Here is a 25270-nt window from a genome sequence, read left to right on the forward strand (position 1 = left end):
TAACTTTCCTAATTCGAATACAAAAACCAGCTTTGCTCTTGTGAGGCTTTAGTATAGGGTCGAACTTGCCCGTACGGATGATACTTCCCTTACGTCTATGAATTTCAAAATAAATTTGCTCGGTAATTTGTGTTGTTTACGAGTGGTCTAGAATTCTAATACCGTCTAAAATACAATAGAACACCCTAGCGGCTGATATAATAAGTAGTGCATTGACCCGAAAACTCGAAAGCATCTTATATAACGCAATACGAGGTGATATTCAAAGACTCAACCTTATACTAGCTGTCGGCTTTAGGACCACGGCTAGCGTGCGCGGAAAAAGGAAGAAAACTTAAAAAAGCCGTGTTTCCCCTGGCCTGAAAAGTTTTGTCCGCGATCGCAATCGACCGACAGTTTTCGACAGCAACATAAACTTTTCTGAAAATCTGTTGCGAGTCGTACCGTTTTATGAAATATTACGTATTGCAATATTATGTGGGTTTTTGAGGCAAGACAAAAACCACTTCAGCATCGAAATTATGGCACCGATAAAGTGCTAGCATTAGAAAAGCACTACCTCAATATTTTTTCGTAGCCTATAAGTTATTGATTGTTAATAGAGTCACTGAAAACATCCTCCATCGTATTGATGTCACTTGAAATCCTTTCACTTAAGCCATCTTTCATACGAGGCGCGCAGCGCTCATGCGGTTTCAACTACGACGCCTCTGAGTCGTGGAGTGTTGTCAAAAATAAGTTGACTAATTGAAAATATTTGTATTGAACCATTTAAGGTTTAATACGTCATGAAAAAAAATAACAGGAACGCGCTACAGAGAATGCACCTAACTTGAGACAGGGTAATCTTGTATGGACCATACGTGGAAGATCCTCACCGAGGTGTCTGACCTTCAAGTTCTCGTTCAAAACATTACTAGTGCAGGCAAAACATTTTTAACATGTTTAGCGGAGGTACATCAGTCTGCGCACATGAGGAAAACTCAAATGATTTTAAAATACGAATTGTTTTTTTTTCTTTTCATTTTTCCTATTGTCTAGATAAGTCTTATAGTGATACTTTTCAATTGGTTCTGAAGAAACGTGCGGAACCGTGACCCTTTCGATGTGCATGTATGCACATGTGGGAATATTGCAATTGTTCATTGGTGATGCGCGGCTGGACGTTAGGTCTTACGTTGATATCGTTCTACATATTTGAATTGTACAGGGATTCATGACTGCGATATATTTAGGCTTTCCAACTGAAAGCAGTCAAACATGACATGAAGAAGGTAGGAGCTTACCACTCAAAAGCTATGAAATTATATCCACATAACGACTTTTTTTTGAATCTATTGTTAGCTTCCGCTAGTACAGTTACAGGCGTTTGCAGATATTCCCATTATTCACTGCAACCATATTTTTCACGGCAGAAAAACAGCCCGCAGGTGTCACAGGCAGTTACGTGTGTCCATACCGTAAATAATGCTTACGAAGCCGCTTCGACCGGTGTTTAAGCTCTGGGCGGTCTAACTGTCCGTCGCTACTTGAGTTCCTTTCAGTTTGATCATTTTGAAATGTTTCTACGAACATATACAGTATATAATATATTTTTTTTTAGAACACATCGTGTAGCTACAGTCGCAGAGCGTCTCTTGGATACGTTTACGTTAATTGACGCTATAGTAAGATATTTTCGAATATTGTTCTATCAATTACCGGGATAGTTTTGACAAGATATGTCAGGCACCATTTATAAGCAATGAAAATATGATGTAATCAGAAATCATAACAATGAGGTCTATTAGCAAAAACTGTTTAAGGCATTTTGTTTAGCATTGGTATTATGCCTAACTTGTCTTACGTATCGACTTCCGCAAGTAGCGAACCGCACAATCCCTATATAGACTATATAAAACGTTTTTGCGTAGGGAAATTGTTGACTAGGTCGAGTTAGTATAGAGATCCTAATTTAACACGTCTCGGGTTATTTGATTTGTGTTTGGTTTAGAGCTGTTAAGAACGTGTGAATGTCGTCACATCTGCAGCTTTTAGTGGTCGTTCAAAATCAACTGGTCGTGACTATGACCCGACTCATTTTGAGGGGTTTTTGTTTGGTCCTCTGAAACATAATTCAGTTCAGGAAGAACACCCCTCCAAGTATCCATATCCAGGCTCAGTCCCAGACGAAATCCTGAAAACCGGTGATAGTTTTTACTCGTGAAAAATGTTTAGAATTTAATGTCCGGGACGACCGCTAGGCAATGCTTCAGAGTTATTTCTTCAATGTAAGAGTACATCACACCGCTATATTCGTAAGACGCATTAAAAAAGGTCAAATTTAAGCCCCTTCCTATTATTAGTTTAGACGGCACTACTAAGATGCTTAAGAGCCAAAAGCAAGTAATAAAGGTGCTATCAGTTTAGTCAACTCAAACGAACTATGTTTAGGTTAGGTTAGCTGTTAGGTTAGCTGTTAGGTTAGGTTAGGTTAGGTTAGCTGTTAGGTTAGGTTAGGTTAGCTGTTAGGTTAGGTCTTTCAATGTTGCTATAGTAGCTATTGACAGGCGGACATCACTAGCCTTAATTTCAAGTGATTACTATAGTATGCCGTTTCCTAGGTCTGTTTGGAAAAAATCCAGCCAACAGCAAATAGAAAGGCACCATAGCATGTAGTACTTCGTATCAAGGCTAGCACTTTGCAATGTAGACTCACCCTTTGCGGTTTTCGGCGAGATATTAAAGTAGGTCCAGTGATGCCGTGGGCCCTCTTCTAGAGGGCCTTTGCGGTAACACCCCACAGGTTATTTTAACATACAGGGAGAAGGTCAGAGTAGGTTAAAAGTAAACTATGTGTTTAAAAAAAAGTCCCTGGAAGATTGTTGATAACTGTTATAAGGTTTATAATATTCTTTCGAAGGCCAACGCTCCCGGCATGCCGCGCTTAGATTAATGCAGGGCGAGAAAGCAATCTCATATACACAATGGCGGTATGTTCGACACATGAGACCGTCAGAAACATGTTTACTAACCCAAAAATTAAGAACTGTTTGTGTATGTCAAGCGCATACGCGGATTGAAAAAAACAATGGGATATAGAAAAAAAAAACCTTACGAAAACATTATTTAGAGAAAAAACAGGCTAGGAAGAACGCAGAAAGTTACAGGCAACCAGGCGCGCTAGAAGCGATCCTTTTTCTTTTATATTAGTTTATAATCGGATTCGTTGGAATTACAGAAGAAGAACAATTTCCACGAGGAACCGAGCTCGTCTAGAGAAAAGGGAAACCCTATTGATCTGGTAGCATCACCACTGCTTATTCCCAGCTTCTAGTACTATTAAAATATTAGCTAAGTAATGTACGGTATTATAGTGGAATGGACAGAGTGAGAATATGCTTAGACGTAAACAACAGTTGCGCCTCTCGAAGTCCTGGCCCAAATCAAAAAGATTACTGATAAGGTTTACACTCATCTTGCTGGTCCACAAGGTCTCTGGCATATCTCAACTTATATGTACAACTCACTAGTTTATTCCGTTTTTAGTGGTCTAGAATACGTTGCAACATAAATTATTTAACTGATCAAGCTAAAGATTTGTAGGTAATAAATACATATAACAAGCCTCAAACTATGACTAGTTGAAAAATAGCACGTTTAGATTGTCAATTTCATATTGTTTCTTGGGTTTGTCTTTATCATGCACAACTAGATAAAACACAGATACAAAGGTTCTCTGATAAACAAATTTTGATAACACATTTCTTGATTAGCTAGACTCGATTGAAAAAAGCAATCGTTTTATCAAATTGGTATACGGCTTAAGAAAACGTATAATACATTCGACTCATATAGACAGTACATCAGATATGAAAGTTGTGACGCAGGTGTGCAGTGACGAGATTGCGTACTATCTAAACTTAAACTCTATTTTTTTCGAGGTACCATTGTCAAGAAAGTTAACGCTGACGCCTACGTTACGCTAAAAAATTCGTTCAGCAGCTATCAATAGTTAGTATGTAGAGTTAGGAATGATTGATAATGGCGATAATGATAACGAAGAAGACGGAACCACTGAAGATTAGGCAAATTATAGGGATATATTGCCTTTAACGTGAATATTTCAATTGTATTATCAAGCACAGACTTGAGAATAGGCACAAAGATCTAAAGTTACAACTTACCGTCAAGTTACCCTGATTTACCCGTTATATTCCAACGACATTATTAAAGGATGATGCCATTGATCGTGTCTTAAATTGCTGCTAGTTATAACGATCATTCGTAAAATACAGGTGTCTATATATATATATATTGTAGACTTACGCAGTATGACAACGAATGCTGAAACATCTGAAGTCTAGAGACATTTCCAGAATTTCAACATTTGTTCTGATTATCGACAGTAAGTCGAACCCCTCGAAGAAAAACGCCTGACGATTACCGTTTCGCATTGTTTCCAACTATATGATACACTCAAAATTTTTACATCAACAGTCTTATGAAGCCCTCATAGCAGGTACGCTAAATTGGGAAGAAATGATGCGTCGAAAGGCATACCACCAGCTGGTCGAAGCTCCACCTAAAAAGTAGTAATAACAATCGTAAATGATACACCTACATGCGCCACAATCCAACATTACTGTCCATGTTATTAAATCGTCACCATTATCTGAAGAACACTTACACAGGATTGAGTAATGTGGTGAAGATGATGGCCGTTCGAACTGAGAAGTTACTCTCTTCGATAATAGACTATATAAATACATATTTGAAAAAATAATGCTGATTTTGAGCAAGGCTTTCTATACGCGTGCAAATTATATGACCTGCATAGACACCACCAACGCTGACCCGTTAACACTGTTATATGATGATGTAATAAGGAGAACACGTTCCGCCCAACGCCACTTCCTAAACGCTGAATTTTGAACGCCTTAACTTTGAAGCTGTACCTGTTCGACGGTCTGCACGCTTGCAGCTTAAAGGTACACGTATTTCCAATCTGAGTCGCCTGGGAATATCTACTTAATACCTGCTGTGCAACAGTGTATAGAGTTATACTGGTTGGTTTTGAGCTGAATAAACCGCGAATCGGACGGGCGGTTGCCAACCACACGCATTGTCATTGTCGACCGAGAGTCTTTCGGATTTCTGAACAAGTTGATGTCCTGTTACGCTGAAATGGCTTCTCTATTGGTTAGCGCTTAAGGTTCTATAGCACATATAGTAGTAGTAATCTTGATGTATACAATTTAACAAATTTACAAAAATTACAGGGATTCTAATCGATCTCAGCAAATAGTAAGGCTAGTTTGGGCGCATCATAGTTGAAAGCAGCGATCACCAAAAGTCTATCTACTAGACGTACATCTTCACCTAAAGCGGTGTTCGTATACTTGTTTGAGCCAACGAGGAGTGGTGCAAGTATGATCGCCTTATCAAGAACATTCCTATCCACATCCAGATCTAGTGATTGATCCATACGACCGTAGATTGGCCTGGCGCATTCTGTATACTAGTATTATCATTTACTGTTCGTAGCTTTCCGTTGAAAAGAAATAGCTTTTGATAAACAATCCTGCTCTCGCAATCCTCATTAACGATGCGCATACGCAACAACGAAATACGGAGCGACGTCGCCGTCTTCAGCTTAGCCGCAACGGCCCCACTGAAGACGAACGCCAGCGTGCAAGAGTAAACATTTATAAATCTAGCTGTGTTGCTGAAAAACTGTGTAGCTTTTTTTCCATTGTCCTTTTTTTGCTTCAAGTTAAACTAAGTGGCCAGATTGTATGAGCCCATAACGGTTGGGTGAGATGCCTTAAAGGCGTTGAGACCAACTGATTCGCTATTTGGATACGTTCGGCAAACTGAAATGGACATCCAACGGTGTGACATGTTGATCCGCTTGAGGCAGAATGCCAAAAACGGATAGAAAAAAACCCCTGTAATCGCGATAGCACGGCGCGCCACGTAATTGCGATCGCAGCGCCCTTTGAAAAGTGGAAACAGAAGTCGGTTATGTGATGTGATCGAATTATCGGAAATGTCCCATATTTGTTTTCGTATTCGAAAACGTAAACGATAACAATTAAATTGAACTGAACGCCACCTTGCGTCAATAGTATCGCATAAAAATAGCCTTACGCTTAGTATTTGATTGGATATCGAGTATGCTACTTCATACGCTTCCTGGCAACAATTCAGGCGTTCCAGGCCATACGAACGTATAAATTCGGCATGTTACGCCAAAACGAGAAAACGTGGCAGTCTCAAACGTCGTGCAGAGCAAAACTTATAATTATACAGTGGCATCTTTCCTACAGCCTCCTGTTCGGTCGTATCAGCAATAATTGGCTTTGTCGTCGATTTTTCAGTCTAACCAAAAGTGATGAGGGTGTGACAAGCGATAAGCCATAACGTTTCGGGAATCAAATAAGATTTAGATGTGGCGTGTTTTTTTTTTGTGGACATTGCGAATAAACGAAGGACGGTTTAGTAATTGGGTATCTCACGACACTTCCTTCATTTTTGATTATGAGTTTGTAGTGAATTTATGAAAAATAAGCGGCTGGATAAATAGGTAGATAAAGGATGCTGAGGCGTCGGCTACTTGGGCCAACACTTCTCTGCCAAATGATAGCTAGCACATTTACCATGACCTATTCAGTCAACCGCAGTTGTGCGGAAACGTGACGTGACCATGGTCTTAGAAAACAAATAATTGACACTGTAACATTTTACTAAGGCTCATTGATTTAACATCGTATCATACTTTTTTTTTTTCCCTACAATACCGATTTCCTTTCAATCGTCTGCGCTAGTGAATGATTCAGTCTGTCATATAGCTTGTTTTCTAACCACAGGACAGATTTATTTAGTAAAAATTCATATAATACTATCAATCGGTCAAAATAGGACCCTGATTTTTTAACATGTAGTACATTGATATTGAGTGGGCAATAAATGGAGTTAGGTATTCATTTATGTTTACTGAAATGTAAAAGAGAAACGTGATATTATGAGCCTTTGAAAAAAAATCTGGTTTTTTTTTTTTAATTTTTGTCCAAAATCAAATGATGGCTGCTGGGAACTGTGAAGTATCCATTGCGTACGTTGGGTGAATAGTACCTGATTGAGCCCATTTTACTAAACCATTTAATAAGACCTTTGGGGCTATCGTTTCGACTTTTCAAAAGGCTTTACGTATACTGAATCATCGACAGCTTTAGTATATGGTAGAAAGTTTATATTGTATAAGGCTGGCTGCAGTAGTTCTACCGGAAGCTATCGTAATATTCGCTTCTGTATCTACGCATAGCGTTGCGTCTTACAGCGTAAACGTTCGAATGGGACCCTTCGACTAAGATCTTTCTTCCCACGCTGTGAGCGTGACGCCAAAGGGTTTTTGCGTTAAAAGTCAAAACGAATTATATAAGCCATGCAACGAGAAGAACCGTAAATATGGCTCTGAGGGCTAAGCATCATGCAAACGAAATTTTTCACTGTATGATTGAATCACCGTTTTTGGCTGTTGTTAACGACAGAAAAAATAATAACAGGTGCCATATCAACCGCGAAGTAGATAACAGGTTTTGCGCAATAATTTTTTAATAATTAGGGCATTTATTATCGGCCCATTTGAACGTAATAAACTATTTGTCAAGATATTGAGTAAATTGATTCTTAAATGATCGGCCATTGTTATATATCTCGACCCGTTTTGTACTAGCGTGGTCAAGCAAGAGAAGCTTCGATTGCACGTTACATTGGGAAATTTAACCGAGAATAATGATCTCTTTGAACTATTTGACTTATCTTTTACTTTCACTAGTTTTTTACGCTACTATTACATGGTTTTCAATTATCGTTGTATCTGCAGAAGTGTTCGATGAAGGCCTTTACAGGATTGCTAGACCGGGCAGGTAACGGAGGGAGGGGGGTACGTGATAATGCTAAGATATCAACAAGTACTGAAGTGCCGTTTTCTTCTTGTTTCGATGCAGTTCCCGTTCAATTCGATTGATTACGCTACAAGTAGGGAAATAATTCCGAATGAAAACTATAGTTCACTATGGAATTTTCGCATTTTTTATAACAAACGTTACTTAAGTGTTAGCCGAAAATCTGTAAAAGACAAACCGGCTTTACGATACGGCTTTTGTGAGACATTTTCAAGGTAGAGCATTATACTTCACCTCTGGCGGCTGTGAAGTACGTTTTTTAGACGTCAGTTTCACACCATTTTTTTAGGCTATAGGACTAACGTATACCTATTGAGCCCTTGCTTCGTGTTTTCTCATGAACAATCAGAACTGTGAGCTGGAGATAGTATGTATTTCGCAATGATTTTTAACGAGAGCACTTTACTCTCGTTAAAAATCATTGCGTGGGGTTTGGTATCCATAATAAATGGAAAGGCTTAATATCTTCCATTTAATAGTTACCGAAAAAATCCAGCTAAAAATCTACTGGATTGCGGCTCAAGCCCCATTTTTGCAAGTATTCAATTTGATCTATGAATCAGATTTTAACGGAAAATACAAATAAAATCTGATTTAGTAATGAGGAAGGCCAAAAGATTATGGACGGCCATCTCGTAGAGGCGACGATATTAGGGTGCCACCTTTGAGACTAATTAAACGAACAATTTTTTTTTGCAATTCGCTTTTTATGAAAATATTTGTAATTAGATTTTCGGTAATTTAGAGGCGTGTATGATTATCAGCCGATAATTATGCTCTGGTCGCAACCCAGTGTAACTTACCGTTTACATGGAATAAAAATCGTTTATCGTGTTGTTGTAAACTTCCAAATTGGGGAATTAAATATTACCAGATTTCTCATATAATAACATTTGGAAGGTAGTGTCATTCCTTGCCATATCATCTCGTATTCTCGCGTTGTAGAACTTTTTTTAGCGTTCCAGCTAGATATGTTTGGGATGAAAGAAAAGTCAAGATTCCTGGTTATTTAGTAATGCCTCAACAGTAAAGCATCGCTCGTAGAACAGCTAGGAACATAAGTTTTGCCTCGTAAATTTACGCACAAATGCTTTTTCGTTGCTTGTCGTTAGTTGCTAGCTTCCCACGAAATTTTCGACTGGGACGTGCGGACAGATTTGTACATGTTTCGCAGTACTTCCCGCCGCTCCGGCATGTAAATGTTTACGTGAGTAGCGAAATGGCGGACAAAACAGGGAGCGCTTGGCGTGGACACGCGACGCATCATCAGCCGGTGACTAACTGTATGAATATAAAAACGAAGCTTGGCGTTTGTAGCCAACGATAATATAAGCACGACATTATCAATTAATCGGAGGAGCAGCAGCGTTGACAAAGGTCGGCGCTGCTAACGTATTTCACCGCCCTCAAACCTGTACAGTTTCGTTACTGAAGTTCCGTTTACTTCAAAAAAATAACACCTGACAAAAAAGTGAACCTTATGTAAGCAATGACGACATATTTGCCCTCCGTAGATAGTGGCACAAGTGGCGAAGGTACTGCTCATTTCACATAAAAATAAAATACTTCGAAGCAGCTCATACACTAACGGTTCCCTAATTGTAAACCGCAAGACCTGGTCAGCTGACACATCTAAATATCATTAGAATTCAATGTTACGGTATATTCGTTTGCTGACATTGAACATTAGATTAATATCGCTGCAGATCCATTCCGATGATCAAGCTACTATAGTATGTGTGCCTTCGAGGAATGGTACCGAACGGGCTACATGAAAGCAGTACGTACGAACTTGCTAGGCAACGAATTATTGCATCCGGCTTCTAAGGGCGTACGGTTTTTCTCAGGCACTCGTCCGACGGCCTCGAAATCCAACGACTCATATGCCTTTACTTGACAAACAATACGTCGCAGCATCAACATACCGATTTCGGGACTCGTTGATTTTTTTATGGGCGTTTGATTTACTTGGAGTGACTGGAAAGAACCATCCTACTCTAAATGATTCCTAACACAAGTCATGTTTCCATTAAAGGCACCGTATTAATTGTAATAACCGTAATAACACCGTAAGAATTGTTGACCGTTTTTGAGCCAAAACTGGAGTAAATGCTTTTTCCATTTTAGAATAGTACTAAATATATATATATATATATATATATATATATATATATATATATATATATATATGTGCACTATTTTGATTCATCACGTTCTGCCATTTTTCGAGTCGCATCATAATCCTATCACTGCAAAGTTTCTGTGACTTCTAGGTGACGAAATCTTGTGATAAGTGATTTTTGCATATCTCTATTTAAATTATATAGACGCCACTAAGGCCGATTTTTTATAATCACTTGTGCTGATCCTATTAGTTTATCTCGACGGTAGAGGTCTGACTCGGCCGTTTTGCCAGGTGGCATCAAGTCATAGCGCACCATTTTCTTCCAATCCCCATTAAACACATCATCATCATCCGTGATTCATTTGCTATCATCATTTATGCTCTCCTCGTAATCAAATTGTAGAATTTAACGAATTTTTTTTTTCGGCGAATTTTCTCATCCTCAAGACGTTCTACCACCCTCGATATAAAGCACTCAATAAATTTAACACATATATTACTGATAAATCTGCGCGTTCCAGTGACGCCAACACCGACCCCCCCTCATATTACCTCCGATAGACCGTCTAGCCATAAAAGTACATTTTCAACTTATATTGTATTTTTCGTAGTCCACGACTCGTAGACTCGACATCTAGTCCAGCTTGGGTAGTCTGGCGCCGATAAAATGGCACTACACCGTTCATAGCTTTATTATTGCCAAAGGAAAGTCATATATATACATGTCTTTTGTGTAATGACGTATATATATATCTACGTATCTATATATACGTTATATATATATGCCATTGTCTACGACATTTGTAAAGTGAGTACTTTTTCTAACAGAGTAATCTACTCAACCATTAAACAAGCTTGGAAAGATGGGAAATGGCATCACTGTTTCCTGGCAATACCCATCTGGTAATAGGGATGCAGTCTTTTCCTGTGTAAATATCCAAATAACGCAAGGAACGATCATGCTGCTCAATTCAAAGACACTACTCAAGCGGATAGTGGCAAAATACTTTATGCCAACCTGTCGTTGTCAATAAGTGCCAAGAAGTGCTTATTTTGACCATCCCTTTGTTTACTAAAAAGCGTATAGAACAGATAGATACTCCCCGAGCGGCGAGGCATTTAGAAGTGCCGCCGGAGCGCCTAGGATAGGGGTTCCCATAGTCGCGACTACACTAGTAATAACAGCAGCCTCAACGAATTTGGAGGTTATCAAGTGCATGGAGGAACTTTGTGTACACGATCATCGGTTATCACAACAACAACATCAAGCAACTTTTTTTTTTGACTCCGATTTGACTCCGATCACTTACAGCAACTATCCAGGTCCAATGCATTATGAAGATACCCATATACCACACGCCCGTACTTATGTCCCTCCCGCGTAATCACCAATCCCTATAGATAGAGATATTCCTCTGTACCTATTAGAATTAGCTTGCTGAAGTCCAAGAACGCCGCCCTAGGAATTATATACGATGCCCTGTTTAGCCGTGGAACAGCATTTGATAGTTGGCGGTGGTATGAGGGTAGATGACCTTATTGGGATTACTTTTGCGAAGCCGTATAGGCCGATAGATTTCCCTAGCCGACGTCTCTACGGATCGTAGAAACACTTTATTACTGGAAATTAAACCAAACTATAAAATTTTATTAGAATTTACGCCGAATATTGCTATATACTGCTTGTTTTTCAATAAATATTTTTTCCATATGGCTAACAATCGACTAAAGCAAAATCGATTTCGATTTTTTGATCGTTGACTTTGTTGATATTTGCAGCGTAATGTCGTAGTGCTCAAAAGGCGCCATTTTTCAGTAACTGTACAAGAGGACAATAAAATCAGTGATAATGTATCATTCGAACAAATAAATAACTCGGAAAATATCTATTTGCTATATGATTTCTAAAAAAATATTCTAGAAGACTATCTTCAAACGCCGCTGTGCCAAAAAGTGATCATGGCGCTTGCGATTTTTCTTGCCTCTACACTCTCAACTTCGGTAAATCTTGCTAAGCTTTTCTTTTATTTATGTGCCCAGATATATTTCCATTGATGCATGAGTTTTGCACGCGACCTTAGTAGCCTGATGAGAGTACCGCATATATTCGTATCTATGCTCTTCAAGCTAAGGTTTTGAGGTGTTGCAGAACGCTGCAAAACGTTGAGTTGTTTGAAGTAGGGGCGGCGGTGTTATCGCCGAAAAAATCTATTAGACAAAGGCACACGAATGAATGACATTTCAGATTAGGAACTTCGATCAAGCTTGGGGAAAAATAGGACAATGGGAAGTACGTTCTTGTAAATAACATCAAATATAATCCGCAAATTTGGGTCTATAATCGACGATAAAGTAAGCCTTTTTGACCCTTGAATTTTTTTAAGAACTAGATCTGTAAGCGGATCGTGACGGTTTTGTGTTACGGGATACTTGAATCTGAAGTTGATGGTAACCAATTCATCACAACAATCTTGGTTCCCCCAAAAACCAGATAGATACAGTATCGAAAGAACCGTGTCAAATGAAACAAGTAACTGAATGTATTATACATAGGTTTGCCTAGGTAATAGGTATATAGATACGTGTCATAGCTTGACTTGTTAATAGAAATCCAAGAATACAACGTTTTTCACGTACGATCCCTAAGTGCGGTGGGCCTCCGCTTTTGAGTCGTGTCAACGCGATCTTATCAAAAGGTCTTGCTGGAATAGAGCAATTTATGATAACTATTTTCCAACTAGGTTTCTTCTGTACAACACATGCGTTTGACATTTGCCGAACTTGTCAATAAGATACGTCCATATAAACGAAGGCGTATAGGCATATAAGCGTGATAACATACCGTATGTCGGTACAAAAAACGATACCAATTAATCTCTTTTATTAAATATCCTGATAGGCATACTTCGTATACAACGATTCTTACTTATATCCTTAAGTTTACTTTTATATTAATGTAAAGAGGTACATTTTCATAAATAATGGCTAAATTAACAGATTTTCTAATAACCTCGTGTCTACTAAGAGATCGTAGGTGGGACTTGGAGCACATCCAAACGTATTGCCTAAATGCACGTTCTTTTTTACAAATTTGAATATATGAATTTATCTAAAAGGAACCGGAACAAATGTTACCGAATATTAGAAACACGCGTTATTAACGCACTGGTCAGTTCATACAACGTCTATATCTGTTTCTGTATACAATAGACGATGAATATAAAGAACGGGCCCTATCATGGTTATTTTTCCTTTCTGCGAAAAAGATGGCCTTGACATAGTTTCGTAAACGGACGTCTCGTGAGTCGAATTTACCCTGGAGTATATCGTTTAGAAAAAAACCGCTTCCTCCCCATCGAATGAAAGCGTCATGGAAAAGCCTTTTATGTGCTGATGGATTTGTCCTTTTCTAATTTTGTGTTTTGCCGGTTCTTTTTTAGCTCTAAACGAAAACATCATGTCGACGCGATAGACCTGCAGCTAATGTGCAATTCTTTCGGTGGATCCACTTATCTCCATGAACCAATGATTCAATGAGCCAAGCTACCAACTGATATTTGCGCATACCCTAGATTCCGCTGCACACTCAAAAAAACAGTGGGTCGGAAGCCGGGTTTCTTATTGGTATACAGTGAGCTCACGATTTCCAGCTATTTTTAATTCTCAAAGGGCAGTCGTTAATTTTCTGGGTTGACGTCTTGGAGAACGTCTGAGTGAATGTCGCGGTGCCGCGATGACGACAGTAGCTTAACATCTACAGCTGCCGCTTACCCGTGTGTCTGGTAAGCATACGAACCGCCACCAAACAACAGGTACCATCCAGCTACCCCGTTAGGAGTAACTGTCATCGGATTATGCCGTTTGTTTTTTATTTTTGGCTTCAACGTGCTCGTTCGTTCCCTCGTTCGGCCGCCAGCCCGCCCGCCCGCCCGCCCGCCCGCCTGTGTACCTCTCTGCCGCCAACTGCGGCCTGGTTCTCTCGGCTATTTCGTCGGATTTTAATTGGAAGCAAAGTAGCCTTGCCGGAGGACTCCGCGGCTTTTCGCTGTAAAGCTTCACGGTGCACCATACGATTCACAGTACCTGCCTGTCTGCCTTCCTTCCTTCCTTCCTTCCTGTCTATAAGCAAGGGCTTTCAAGACGGGTTGTTCAACCGGCAGCGGGTAAATGTCTAACTCGAAACGGGACAGAAGCTACTGCTCAGCTGAGAACCTGCAGAGTGGTCTAGCAAGCAGCTAAGTGCTTGCCAGCTCCGCTTTGCGCTCCGCCGTAGACAATGCCTCAGTAGCCAGGATTCCTAAGCTTCAATCGAGCCCATTGCAAGTCAGGTACGGCCACGAATATAGGCGCATCTATGTGCCTGGATCTTCATGTGCCAGAGCTTCGCTCTCACCACCACAGTTAACGACTGAATCAGACTCCTCCGAGCGGTGACTCTTCTCTCGGCGAAGCGCGTCTTGCTTCGCTGTCCTACTTCGCTGGAAAGCACTCTCTCCCTATTGACGTTCTCTTTATCTAGAAATTGACGAAAAACACTTTCGTTGTCTTGACTTGCGTTAATGTATCTTAGTCAAATTCGTGTCCGTTGTTAAGCGAAGTGTGACCTTACAGGCTTTCATCGACTGGCATACGCCTTTCGAAGGAACACCAGACAATTAAAGCTATACTTTATTCATAATGCGTGCTTGAACCTGTTGGTAAGATAAAGTGTTTTGGCGCTGGGTGTGGAGCACGCTTCCAAAGAAGGACGTACTAATCCAGTTTTGACGAGTGGCGTACGTGGACTTATCACCGTTCTCTTTTAGTGGACGACGGAAAGGGTCCTCTCGGCGAAGCAAACCCCTCGCGGCTCAGCTCCCGCGAAGGTATTGACTACGCGTAGCAGCCAGCGTCCTCCAGCTTCCGCTGCTAGTCGCGCTTCGGCCTTTGCCAGGGAGGAAGACGCCGCAAACAGATTCGACAGCGCCTCAAGGAGATCGCGCCTCCAAACAGCCCTTGTTGATTCGTCATGGCGGAAAACGTTGAGAATCTCGGTTTTAAAGGTCAGTGTATAGATATTTTAACCTATGGGTTTTCAGTGCCTGCTTTGAAAGCTCTCTTATTCGCGCTTAACAAAGATCAGCTGTTCTCTATTTATCGAAAACGCTGTGTAAACAGGTGGCCCCTAGGTTATGGAACTCGAAAATCGATTAAACGCGGGGCATTTGCAATGGTTACTTCGGTAAAGATTCCCACAGGACATACAAAAAACGCCTCTACGTTTCGTCACATCAGAATAGATTAAACTGAGAAGAGCGAGGGTTTCGTAACGTTCGCCGTCGTGAGCTCTTCTTCAAAACAATTCACGGCTACGAATCGAGCTTAGAGATGATCAACGGGTCGATGCACATTCTACATTAGACACTTCTAAGTTATTAAAGGAAGGCTACAGGAGGCAGATGATTACATAAACAAGCCGGAAAGCGATGACCTATGTCAAAAAGAGGAAAACAAGAAATAATACCAATTTACAAATAATCAAGACTGCCATTATGTATATATATGATAGACTATTGCCAGTTTTGGTAATTTCTTAATTAACGTAAACGCTAAAAAAAGGAAAAAAAAAATATATATGTGTGTGTATGTATATATATACGTATATGATTAGTATCGCTTATATAATAGAGCATCGATGGTAAGCAGTTTATTGCGTGCAACACATGCCTGAAATGAATGTATTGAAAGACCGAACCGCGTCCGCCGATAACGAGGCGAAGCATAAGCCTTTTACCTAGGTATAGGGCAGCTTTTTTTCGCTGTAAACGGCGTACCATTATTGCGAAAATTATAAGACTGGTAATCTGAAATGACATACGTTATTTTGTCTTGCGACACATTGTGATCACGAGTATTTGTAGCCAATCCGAAACCGACCATTGCAGTTAGCGTATTGTCAGTTATTGTTTCGTTGAAACTAGACCTATTATTTGGCCCGTGGCATGAAACTAGCGGTACCGGTATTAGCGGCAGTAATCGGTGTTTCGGTGCAATACAAATAAAGTTCTGCTGTTTTTGGTCTTAAAATGACTAGGGCCAATTATGCAAATCAAGACTACGATGCACGTTGGCTAAATTCTTCCTTACATAAGTTAGTTAGTAAGTGCAACTTGAACAAGTTTGAATAGCTTATGAGTTTAATCAAAATAATTTGAAAGATATTCACACGCGCGTGTTTATACCCCACACGCACGATGTCTATATCATACACTAGCGTAATATTAAAACGAAGCAGATTTGTAATATCTGATATCTGGTGAGGTTGCTGACCAAAGAGGCGAAATTGGAAAAGGCGAATGCAAAATTGCCTCGAAGTAGCCCGCGATAGCTTACGATAATGTGTTCTTCTAAAGAAGGCACCGTAGTCGTTGAGAAGCTTTCTTATAAAGGTCGGTACGAAGTTTTCCTTGTGAACGTCTAGTAATCTTTAGATCAACTCGTAGTCTCAACAGCTGGACAGCATCGGCTAGCCTGTGAGAAACTGTCCCGTATAAACAAAAGCCTTCAGCTGAAGACCTAATGTGAGTAGTAAGAAAAGTATAGCGAAGTCGTTCGCTTCGAACTGTGCTCATCCGGCGACTAGGAAATTAGTTCGGGTTTCGGCGTACGGCGACGACGCGCTACGTTGATTTACGTATTTTGACCGATGTTCGTCAAGAATAACGGGATGATAAGTTTTTCTGCTACGGTGACGTGTTGCTTGATAAAAGGGCTTGAGGACATCATCATTTAGCCCATAATAGAACTAAAGTTTTTACACAAAAATCACAGTGGCAAAGAAACGCTGATTTATTATTAACGCTGAAATTGCGACCTTGGTTGATAGAGATCGTCCCATCCCACGCTATTTAGCAGAATGTTTGTTTCCCAGCTAGTGGTAAGTGTACGTTGTCTGGTCCACTGAACGAGGGAATGTCTCTGGAGGAGAAGTTACGCTCTTGGTGTTCACTGTTTCGTTATCGTTGAAAATAGATTTCCTGTTGTTAGGTAACCTCAGCACATAACGACGTCGGTCTGATGCGCGGTCTGGACAAAAAAGATCCTAGCTTGCGAGTTATTGTATATGACTAAATAAAGAAAGCCAATAATTTAAAGTAAAAGGCTATATATCGGTTTAGACTTTTAACTCGAACGTATAATTAGCCAGCTCGAGTGGACTGATACGCTGTTAGTGGTAATTAGAATATAGTGTGTTCTTGCGAATCGGGTCGGTCTGAGTATAGTCAGTATCTTGTTTGTGGGTAACGTGAGGCATTTTTCTGCACGCGCATGGTAAGTACCTATTTCTGAAGGTCCAGTTAGACGTATTCTCACAGCATTAATTTGAAATGGCTTGCGCAATAATTTGACTATGATTACAGATCTTTACCCGTACAACATTAACGGGAAGGCAGAGACTCGCGCCTTTCTATTGAAAGTCGTTAGTATTTTACTCGACTACGTCGACGAGGAGAATGACCGAACGTCAAAAATTTTAGATTTTAAGATGCCCGAGGAACTCGAGCAGATCCTTGACCTCAATTTGCCTGACAAGGGCCTACCGCTTGGAGATCTCCTTAAGGATTGTCGTTCTACGCTTAAATGGCAGGTGAAGACTGGTCACCCACACTTCTTCAATCAGCTCTCATCAGGACTCGACATAGTGTCACTTGCGGGCGAGTGGCTCACATCTGTTGCCAACACGAACATGTGAGCCTGAAGCTTCCATTAGTTCTAGTTTCTGGTACCAGTATTCGAGATACGTAGTACTCAAATGTGCGGACTGCCACACACGAGTAAAATGCTAGTGCACCATTATGCTACATTCTACTTTTTTGACGTTAGACGCTTTTCCGTGCTTTTTGCGGCCTATTTCGCTTTGCTTTAATCGATTTGATTTAGATCGACCAGATCATTATACATCCCGTTGGTGTGCATGCCATGAACTCAATATCTAACTAAAGGTATGTGTAATTTGCTAGAAAACAACACATGCTTTTCTTCTTCATATTTAAAAATGCAGGCGAAAATTTATAGTGTATATATATATATATATATATAAAGCTTTGTCTTCGGACTAATGCTTAATAACACTTCGGTTCCAGAAAAAGACCGGCCAACCCCTAACATTTTTTTTACCCAAATGTTAAACGAATCAGTTCACAAGAAAGGATTATCTGTGTTGCGTAAACGAATGAAAACGATAACGATTGTAGATATCCATTAATCGATTCAATGTTATTAGGTTCACGTATGAAATTGCACCCGTTTTCATCTTGATGGAGAATGTTGTACTCAAGAAGATGCGCGAGTATCTCGGATTTGTTCACGGGGACTCAATCCTTGCACCCGGGGGTTCGATCTCCAACATGTATGCCGTTATGGGAGCACGTCACAAGATGTTCCCGAACTACAAGAAGCTTGGTCTGAAGGCACTTCCCCAACTCGTCATGTATACTTCAGTAGATGTGAGTTTACGAAGCTCTCGGGTGGATTGCGGCGTACCAAACAGTTCGATTGCCCTATTTGATCTACGATAAGTGGAAGTAGGACAGTCCCAACGGTTACACTATGCTCTAAAATTTCGTTAGTTATAGTTTCATTGGTCTATGTATTTTACTTCCAAATTACATTGACCCCTATTCGATAGTTTCACTTGACTGATGAGGTTCGTCCATCGGACGGATGACTTCGCTTGTGGGTGTAAACAAATACAGGTCGTCGTATTCAAAAGTATTATTTTTGTCACTTTTGTTGCAATTTGGCTATGTTGTTTTCGACTTTGGGTATGTCCAAACAGTAATGACACCTAACAAAGAACGCAGCTTGGCCAAAATTTACTATGTATTCGCTATACGACCTTATCCCAGATCTCAACCAGTCTATCGCTTTTTGCTAAAAATGTTCAGGTCTGATTTAGTCATCTAGCCGGCGTCCATACGGACATTTCTAAATTTCTATTGTGAAATTTTATTCCCTAGTGATCAAAAAAGGCGAGAAACCGTCGGCGGAAAGTCTATAGAATGTGGTGGATGCAAAAGAACCTTCCACTTTCGCAGGGTAGCCTTAGTGGTCCTTACTATTTGTGATCAGGCGTTGTCGTAACTTCATTCACCCATATCTTTTGTAAAATAGCTTCGCCCATTCGATGCAACTGGGTTAGATACATCAATCTCTGTGCCTTATAGACGTACGACGCAGGGTATAAAAGGCAGAAAAGACGTTCGTCGTTCTTAGAGTGCTGTTTGGATCTCGTGTTTATTTATGCCAGGCAATACATCGATGAGTCTCTAGTTGGAGACTGGAAAGTTTTACTGGCCTCTATCTAGTCTGCAAGAAAAACCGTCGAAACCTATTTTCGTTATAGAAGGCCTAATAGAATCCACGGTGGTTTTCACCAAACAATGTGCGAAGGCTAAGATTATTACATAGATCATACTAGTGGTAAATGGTTTTGTTCCCCAGTTATCCCATATTATGCGATCAGTAATAGTCGCATCACGGCACTTCGGTACGAAGAGCCTCCAAGTATTTGTTAGTAATTATAGATGGTTTTCCCATCGGATCTTTTCTTGGCCCGTTTTTTTTTCTAGTTTTAGACTTATTTGATGCGAATCTTTCTATTGATCGCTAGTTTCGCTTTTGCTTTGTTTTGGTAATACGCCATAAAGCTTTTTCGAGTATGCTTTTTAAGCTAGTCACGTATTTTTACTCGAATTCAGCTAAGATATTAACCGTGGACGCTGTTCATGCTGTCGTTGTTGCATTGTGAACGGAAGCCAGTGTCGGTATAATCATTGTAAATCCATGATACCTTAGCCCCGCTGACTAGCGCCATCGGTGGAGTAATCGACGAACACTATAGGATTAATTCATCATCCCGTTTAGTTAAATGTTGTTTTTTCATTATAGCTTACTCAGTACGCGTATTCATCCATTCATTACAACTATCCATTCAGCTTTACTGTATATAATTTTTATGCAATCGATGTATGTAGTCGCATTCAAGTTATATACGATCTTGTCAGACTTGGCGCTAGTGCAGAGGTGCGTGTCGGATTGCCACAGTTACGGAGGTGATACGGCGAACGAGCAGCTGGCATCGTGTTCTGACTTTCATTCGTTGCATCGTTTCCCAGAGTCACTATTCTGCAATGGGTGCGGCAGCGTCGTGCGGCCTGGGCACGGATAACGTTATTCAAATTGGCACGGATTCAATGGGTCGCATGCGAGTTGACAAGCTCGAAGAGGCTGTTCTGGCTACAAAGGCGAAAGGACACGTCCCGTTTTTCGTTAATTGCACATGCGGAACGACTGTCGTCGGTGCCTTCGATCCAATCAATCCAATCGCCGATCTTTGCCAGAAATACGGCATGTGGCTACATATCGATGTAAGTAAGTTGTATACATACATACTTGACGATTTTTCGAGGTAGCGTCAGTTTGGTCTTACATAAATGTGAAATTTGCGTTACTAATGGCCCAGGCTGCGTGGGGAGGGGGTGTCCTCCTATCGAAAAAGCATCGCCATTTGATGGCTGGGGTAGAGCGAGCCAACTCTGTCACTTGGAATCCTCACAAGCTAATGGGTACTCACCTGCAGTGTTCAACGATCCACTTCCGCCAAGACGTGAGTAACTGGTAGTTCTTTTTCGTTGAATGTTAGATTCGTTGCTTGAATAAAGGGAAACGAAGTTGTAAATAGTAGCGCTGGAGCTTGAATACCTATTAGTTCATTGTAGTAGTAGTCGATCTTTTCTCTGATTCAGTGCCCACGAAGTACAAAAATCGACATATCTTAGTGTAACCAGTTGTAGAGAAGCAGTAGTGCATGCGTGTTTAAACAAAAAAATTTTGTATCGCCACCATGGCCCTCCTTTTATGACAAACGTAAGTAGATACCACAATGGGTTGCGCCATCTTGTTTAAAAAACTGCGCCTTCATCTATTCAGAGCGGAGATATCCTCTAGGTAGATAAATTGATTCGCAACAGCCACATGTGACACTAGTGTTTATAGCTAGCCTATCTGGTTGCTCACTTGATTTGTATTGACGCCGAGTTTTCGTTATTACAGGGTATCTTACTGGGCTGTAATCAGATGTGCGCAGAATACCTGTTCCAACAAGATAAGCACTACGACGTGTCGTTTGATACGGGTGATAAAGTGCCGCAATGTGGACGTCGCAATGACATCTTTAAATTATGGCTTATGTGGCGCGCTAAAGGCACCGAAGGCTTTGAAGCTCACATTGATCAACTGTTCGATATTTCCCAGTAAGTAGGACGACAGTAATTCATTTTTTTTAAATTTAAGATTATAATGTGTTTCATTTAAGAGCAAATTTTTCGTGCTTTTCAATGCCTCTTCAATATCAATATGTGGAACGTATTTGTGTGGTTGTTCACTTTCTTAATGGGGTCTCCTGACGGTACTGTCTCTTTGCTCATTTATTTATTTTTTTTTTCGAAATTATGCCGCGAAGCATTTGGAGCTTTGCTTCATAACAGAGGTGTTCCCAAGGTTTTCGCAGTTGTGGAAGTGGAATTGTTTACTAAGCTTCACTAATTAATTCAATGAAGGAAAGCTGTATTTTCGGCGTAAGTTTTTGACCATTACTGAGACTATTTGTTACAAATGGTTTCCAGGTTACACAACGTAGGTCATCAATGAACCTCTTAATGCGTGGGAACGGCGTAGATGGGATTTAGCCGGTTGAGTATGAGCATTGAAATGATCACTAACTAATGGTAACTCGATGATTGGTAATACTGAAATCTGATTGCAGGTATCTGGTGAAGCGTATTAAAGAAATGCCGGAGAAGTTCCACCTGATTCAAGAGCCTGAGATGGTTAACGTGCTGTTCTGGTATATTCCCCAAAGGTTAAGGGACCAACCCCAGAGCAAAGAGCGAATTGCCGAACTCGGAAGGGTAGGCTTAATTTTTGATTTTTTATTTTTTATCACACAATATTAACACCTACGAGACAATACAACCAAGTTAAAATATATGGTCGTAGTACCTATCCGTCTTGAGTTATGGCTAGGCAATACGAAACCCTTTTCCTATTAACCTTACACTCCTTGCGAAACTAGCTGTTCACAGACGTCAGTTCCATGCTATTGCGATACTTGACTGTGCTGCAAATGTTAATTACAGATAACTGCCCAGCTGAAGGCCCGTATGATGAATACAGGAACCCTAATGATCACATATCAACCCCTGAGAGAGTTGCCGAATTTCTTCCGAAACATTGTCTCAAATTCCGCCGTTACAAAAGATGATATTGACTTCCTGCTGGCCGAAATGGACCGTCTTGGCAACGACCTCTAAACTAGTTGTTTCCCGGGGAATTTACACGCTGGTGACCCGGAGTTATCGCGCGTGCTTCGTGCTGTTGTGACTATGCGTATGGAAGGAGAAAGAATCCCCTTAACAGTTTAGTTCCGATAAGCTCAAAAACGTTGAGGTTTGAAACGTATGGGTATTGGGATCTCTGTCGTCAGAAGTGATGCACGCACGCTGTTGTTTCGTGTTGTGGATGCTGCACGCGGTAATTCGGAATTGGCGGTGTGAAGAAAACTCCTAATCTGAGTTCCAGTTCCAAATTTAACCTATCATTCGTAGACTACGCAGAAAGAGACATGAGGTTCGGTTGGTTACCTACAAAGCAGATGCAAATTTTTTTAATAGCAAAATTCACAAAGAGCTTAAATATAATGGTTGAATAAATAATACGGTACCGATTCTTTATTATTATTATATTAGAGAAAAAGAGAATGGTGTGAAGTGTGCGGCAATGCAGACAGCGGTGGCGGCTATAGCCCGTTTCGCTTAGTACCGAGTCGTAAGAATAGTTGTAGCTCCGAAATGAAACTGGATTACAAATGGCCAGAAGGCTGTGACAAAGAGAAACAAAAGGGTGAATGAAGTGACCGAACGAACGAGGAAATGAAAACAAAAAGAACCACTATAGCAGACCCGAGGGGCTTAGAGATTTTAGACCAATCGGAGCGTAGTCGATAGAAGCTTGACGCTCGAGATTCTTCAGTGGCAGACGCCCAGCGCGCCACATCCCATCTCCGACACCGCCTGTCTTTCAACAGCGCCAAGCTGCGCACTTCACGGGGCGTCAGAGTATTTCTGACAGCCGCAAACGGATAGTTTGTATAGAAGCAGGGCCACAACTTTGGTGCTGATCGTCATTTAGTTGCCGAAGTTATTCGGTTAATAAAAACGACGTTGTGGAAAATCTCATCTTACTTAACGTACTATAGGGCATGTCGCAGCGTCCGAATTACTGGAAAAGTGGCAAATTGAAGTTAACTGCAATATGCCATACAAAAATCCAGAGCTGAAACACACAGATTTTCACACGGAAAACTCGTAGGACGGCACCGATAAATCGGTTTAGTTGTTTATGGATAGAAATTTTCGGTAAAAGCGGATTATATCGGTGCACTATTAACAGTGAACTATACAGTAATTATTATAGAGGAACGCTGTCGCACCCGAAAGCTGTCGTCTCTTGCCGCGCATCATCCACCTTTCGAATCACACAATCAGCCTCCATGTGGGACCAACCGGGGCTCTTCGAACTCTGGGGCTATGAAAGAACGTATCGTTACAAATGAAATAGGCTTCCTACTGTCGAAATATTGTCATTCGATATAAGTAGGCCGTTCTGGCAAAACTAGTTGCGAAGAGGCGTAGTAAAAAAATCTACCTGTTAAGCGAAACTAAGTACGTGGAGAGCAAGCCTCCCTGACTAATAAACTCTGCTTGTTGAGGTCAGAGTTCAATTTCTGAGTTACTCATTATCCGCCGGGTGATGACGATTGACAAACGTAGTCACCTATACAAGCAAATGATGCTCCCGATGTAACTATAATTTTCAGATTATCAATCGAAATTCGTCAGCCGAACATTATGGCATCATACAAATAACGAACTACTTCAATAATATGAAGTCATTATTAGACTAACAATAAAAAGAGTGGGAAAAAAATGACAGAAGACGTACTTAGTTGTCACCTGACGTGGGTACGAATTGATCAAACAAAAAATAACTCCTGACGCGCATATATGAAGGTGAATACGCATAGGGACGTGCATTTGGGAATAACTTAAGCGGACGTTAACTTACGTTGCCGACGCATTCACACATCATGCACGATCTCATACACGCACATAACTATCATATAAAACATGTTAAAAACACTACTAAAAAAATGACATTAGAAAATGACGAGTTGTAGTAATGATGATACTAAGGACGACTTGTGAAAAATAGTTAAACACCGGAAATTTTCGATCAATTCTAGCGTGAATTTTCGCACGATCCGTTGAGGCGTTCCGTGCTGCGGTCGCACAGCGGTGATTTCATAATACCGTTTATGCAGGACCCGAACGTTATGCGATGCGAAAGTAATATATCTATATATAACATATTGGAGGTTATCATAACAATGCCTAATATCTTCTAAATTTCACATCAAACTAAGTAACTGTGAAGTTTTATAATTTAATCATATTGATGCAGCTATGCTAAGCCTTAAAAAACTAAGAACGAAAAATTTTCGGTGTTTAAACCTGAGAAAACACGGTCCGCATCGTGCTTAACAATCGGTTGTTGTGTTCATAGACCTTATCGCGTTGTCTGTTAATGACTACGATAATTACATTAATGAGACTAATTAATGATAACAACGTTATGAATGGAGTTTTTTTAACTTATTTAATTCCGCTGTTTGTTGACCATACCTGATATATTTTTGTAACTAGCAAACGTTATAGGACGTGTTCTGTTAAGTACGTCCTCTGTTGTACGGTTGAACTAAGTTCAGGCCGTGCCCAGCCAAAAATAAACATGCATATACTATATATATATATATATATATATATAACACCGGTCAGAGCCTATGGAGTAAACTGCGGCAACGAGAGTAATGGATATGCTATAAAGCAAGGTAGGGCTATAGGCTGTAGGGTTATGGATATACAGATTGAATGAAAGTACGTAAGCCGATTACCACAAAGGAGGACGAAAAACAAAGGATACGAAAAGAAGGATAACAATACGAGAGATCCGAGCTGATCGACATCTTAACAACAACAGATATGTCCACGATCGTTGAATGTTACAATAAAAATTAACGTCGACAGCAAACATCAAA

At 40.4% G+C, this 25270-nt stretch overlaps 1 protein-coding gene and 1 long non-coding RNA gene across 5 annotated transcripts in view; one reads left to right on the forward strand and one right to left on the reverse strand.

Moving 5' to 3' along the window:
- The window catches only part of Gad1 (glutamate decarboxylase), a 29664-nt gene extending 4394 nt beyond the window's left edge, over window positions 1-25270 (forward strand). Inside the window, exons 2-9 of one of the 4 annotated variants that reach the window (XM_022806351.2) lie at window positions 14880-15116; window positions 17475-17802; window positions 18338-18560; window positions 20232-20483; window positions 20579-20722; window positions 21169-21368; window positions 21881-22025; window positions 22254-25270. In XM_022806351.2, coding sequence (XP_022662086.1) covers window positions 15083-15116; window positions 17475-17802; window positions 18338-18560; window positions 20232-20483; window positions 20579-20722; window positions 21169-21368; window positions 21881-22025; window positions 22254-22427 — 1500 coding nt within the window. In that variant the 5' untranslated portion in view covers window positions 14880-15082 and the 3' untranslated portion in view covers window positions 22428-25270. The other 3 variants (XM_022806350.2, XM_022806352.2, XM_086991152.1) reach the window with 3 other exon arrangements.
- On the reverse strand, window positions 19320-21269 carry LOC147755582 (uncharacterized). The gene is made up of 2 exons (XR_015329224.1): window positions 21133-21269; window positions 19320-20766 (listed from the first exon to the last, which is right to left on the reverse strand). It is a non-coding gene; the product is annotated as an uncharacterized LOC147755582 (long non-coding RNA).

This window comes from Varroa destructor, unplaced genomic scaffold (genome assembly GCF_002443255.2).
Source record: "Varroa destructor unplaced genomic scaffold, Vdes_3.0 BEIS01000005.1, whole genome shotgun sequence".
NCBI lineage: Eukaryota > Metazoa > Arthropoda > Arachnida > Mesostigmata > Varroidae > Varroa > Varroa destructor.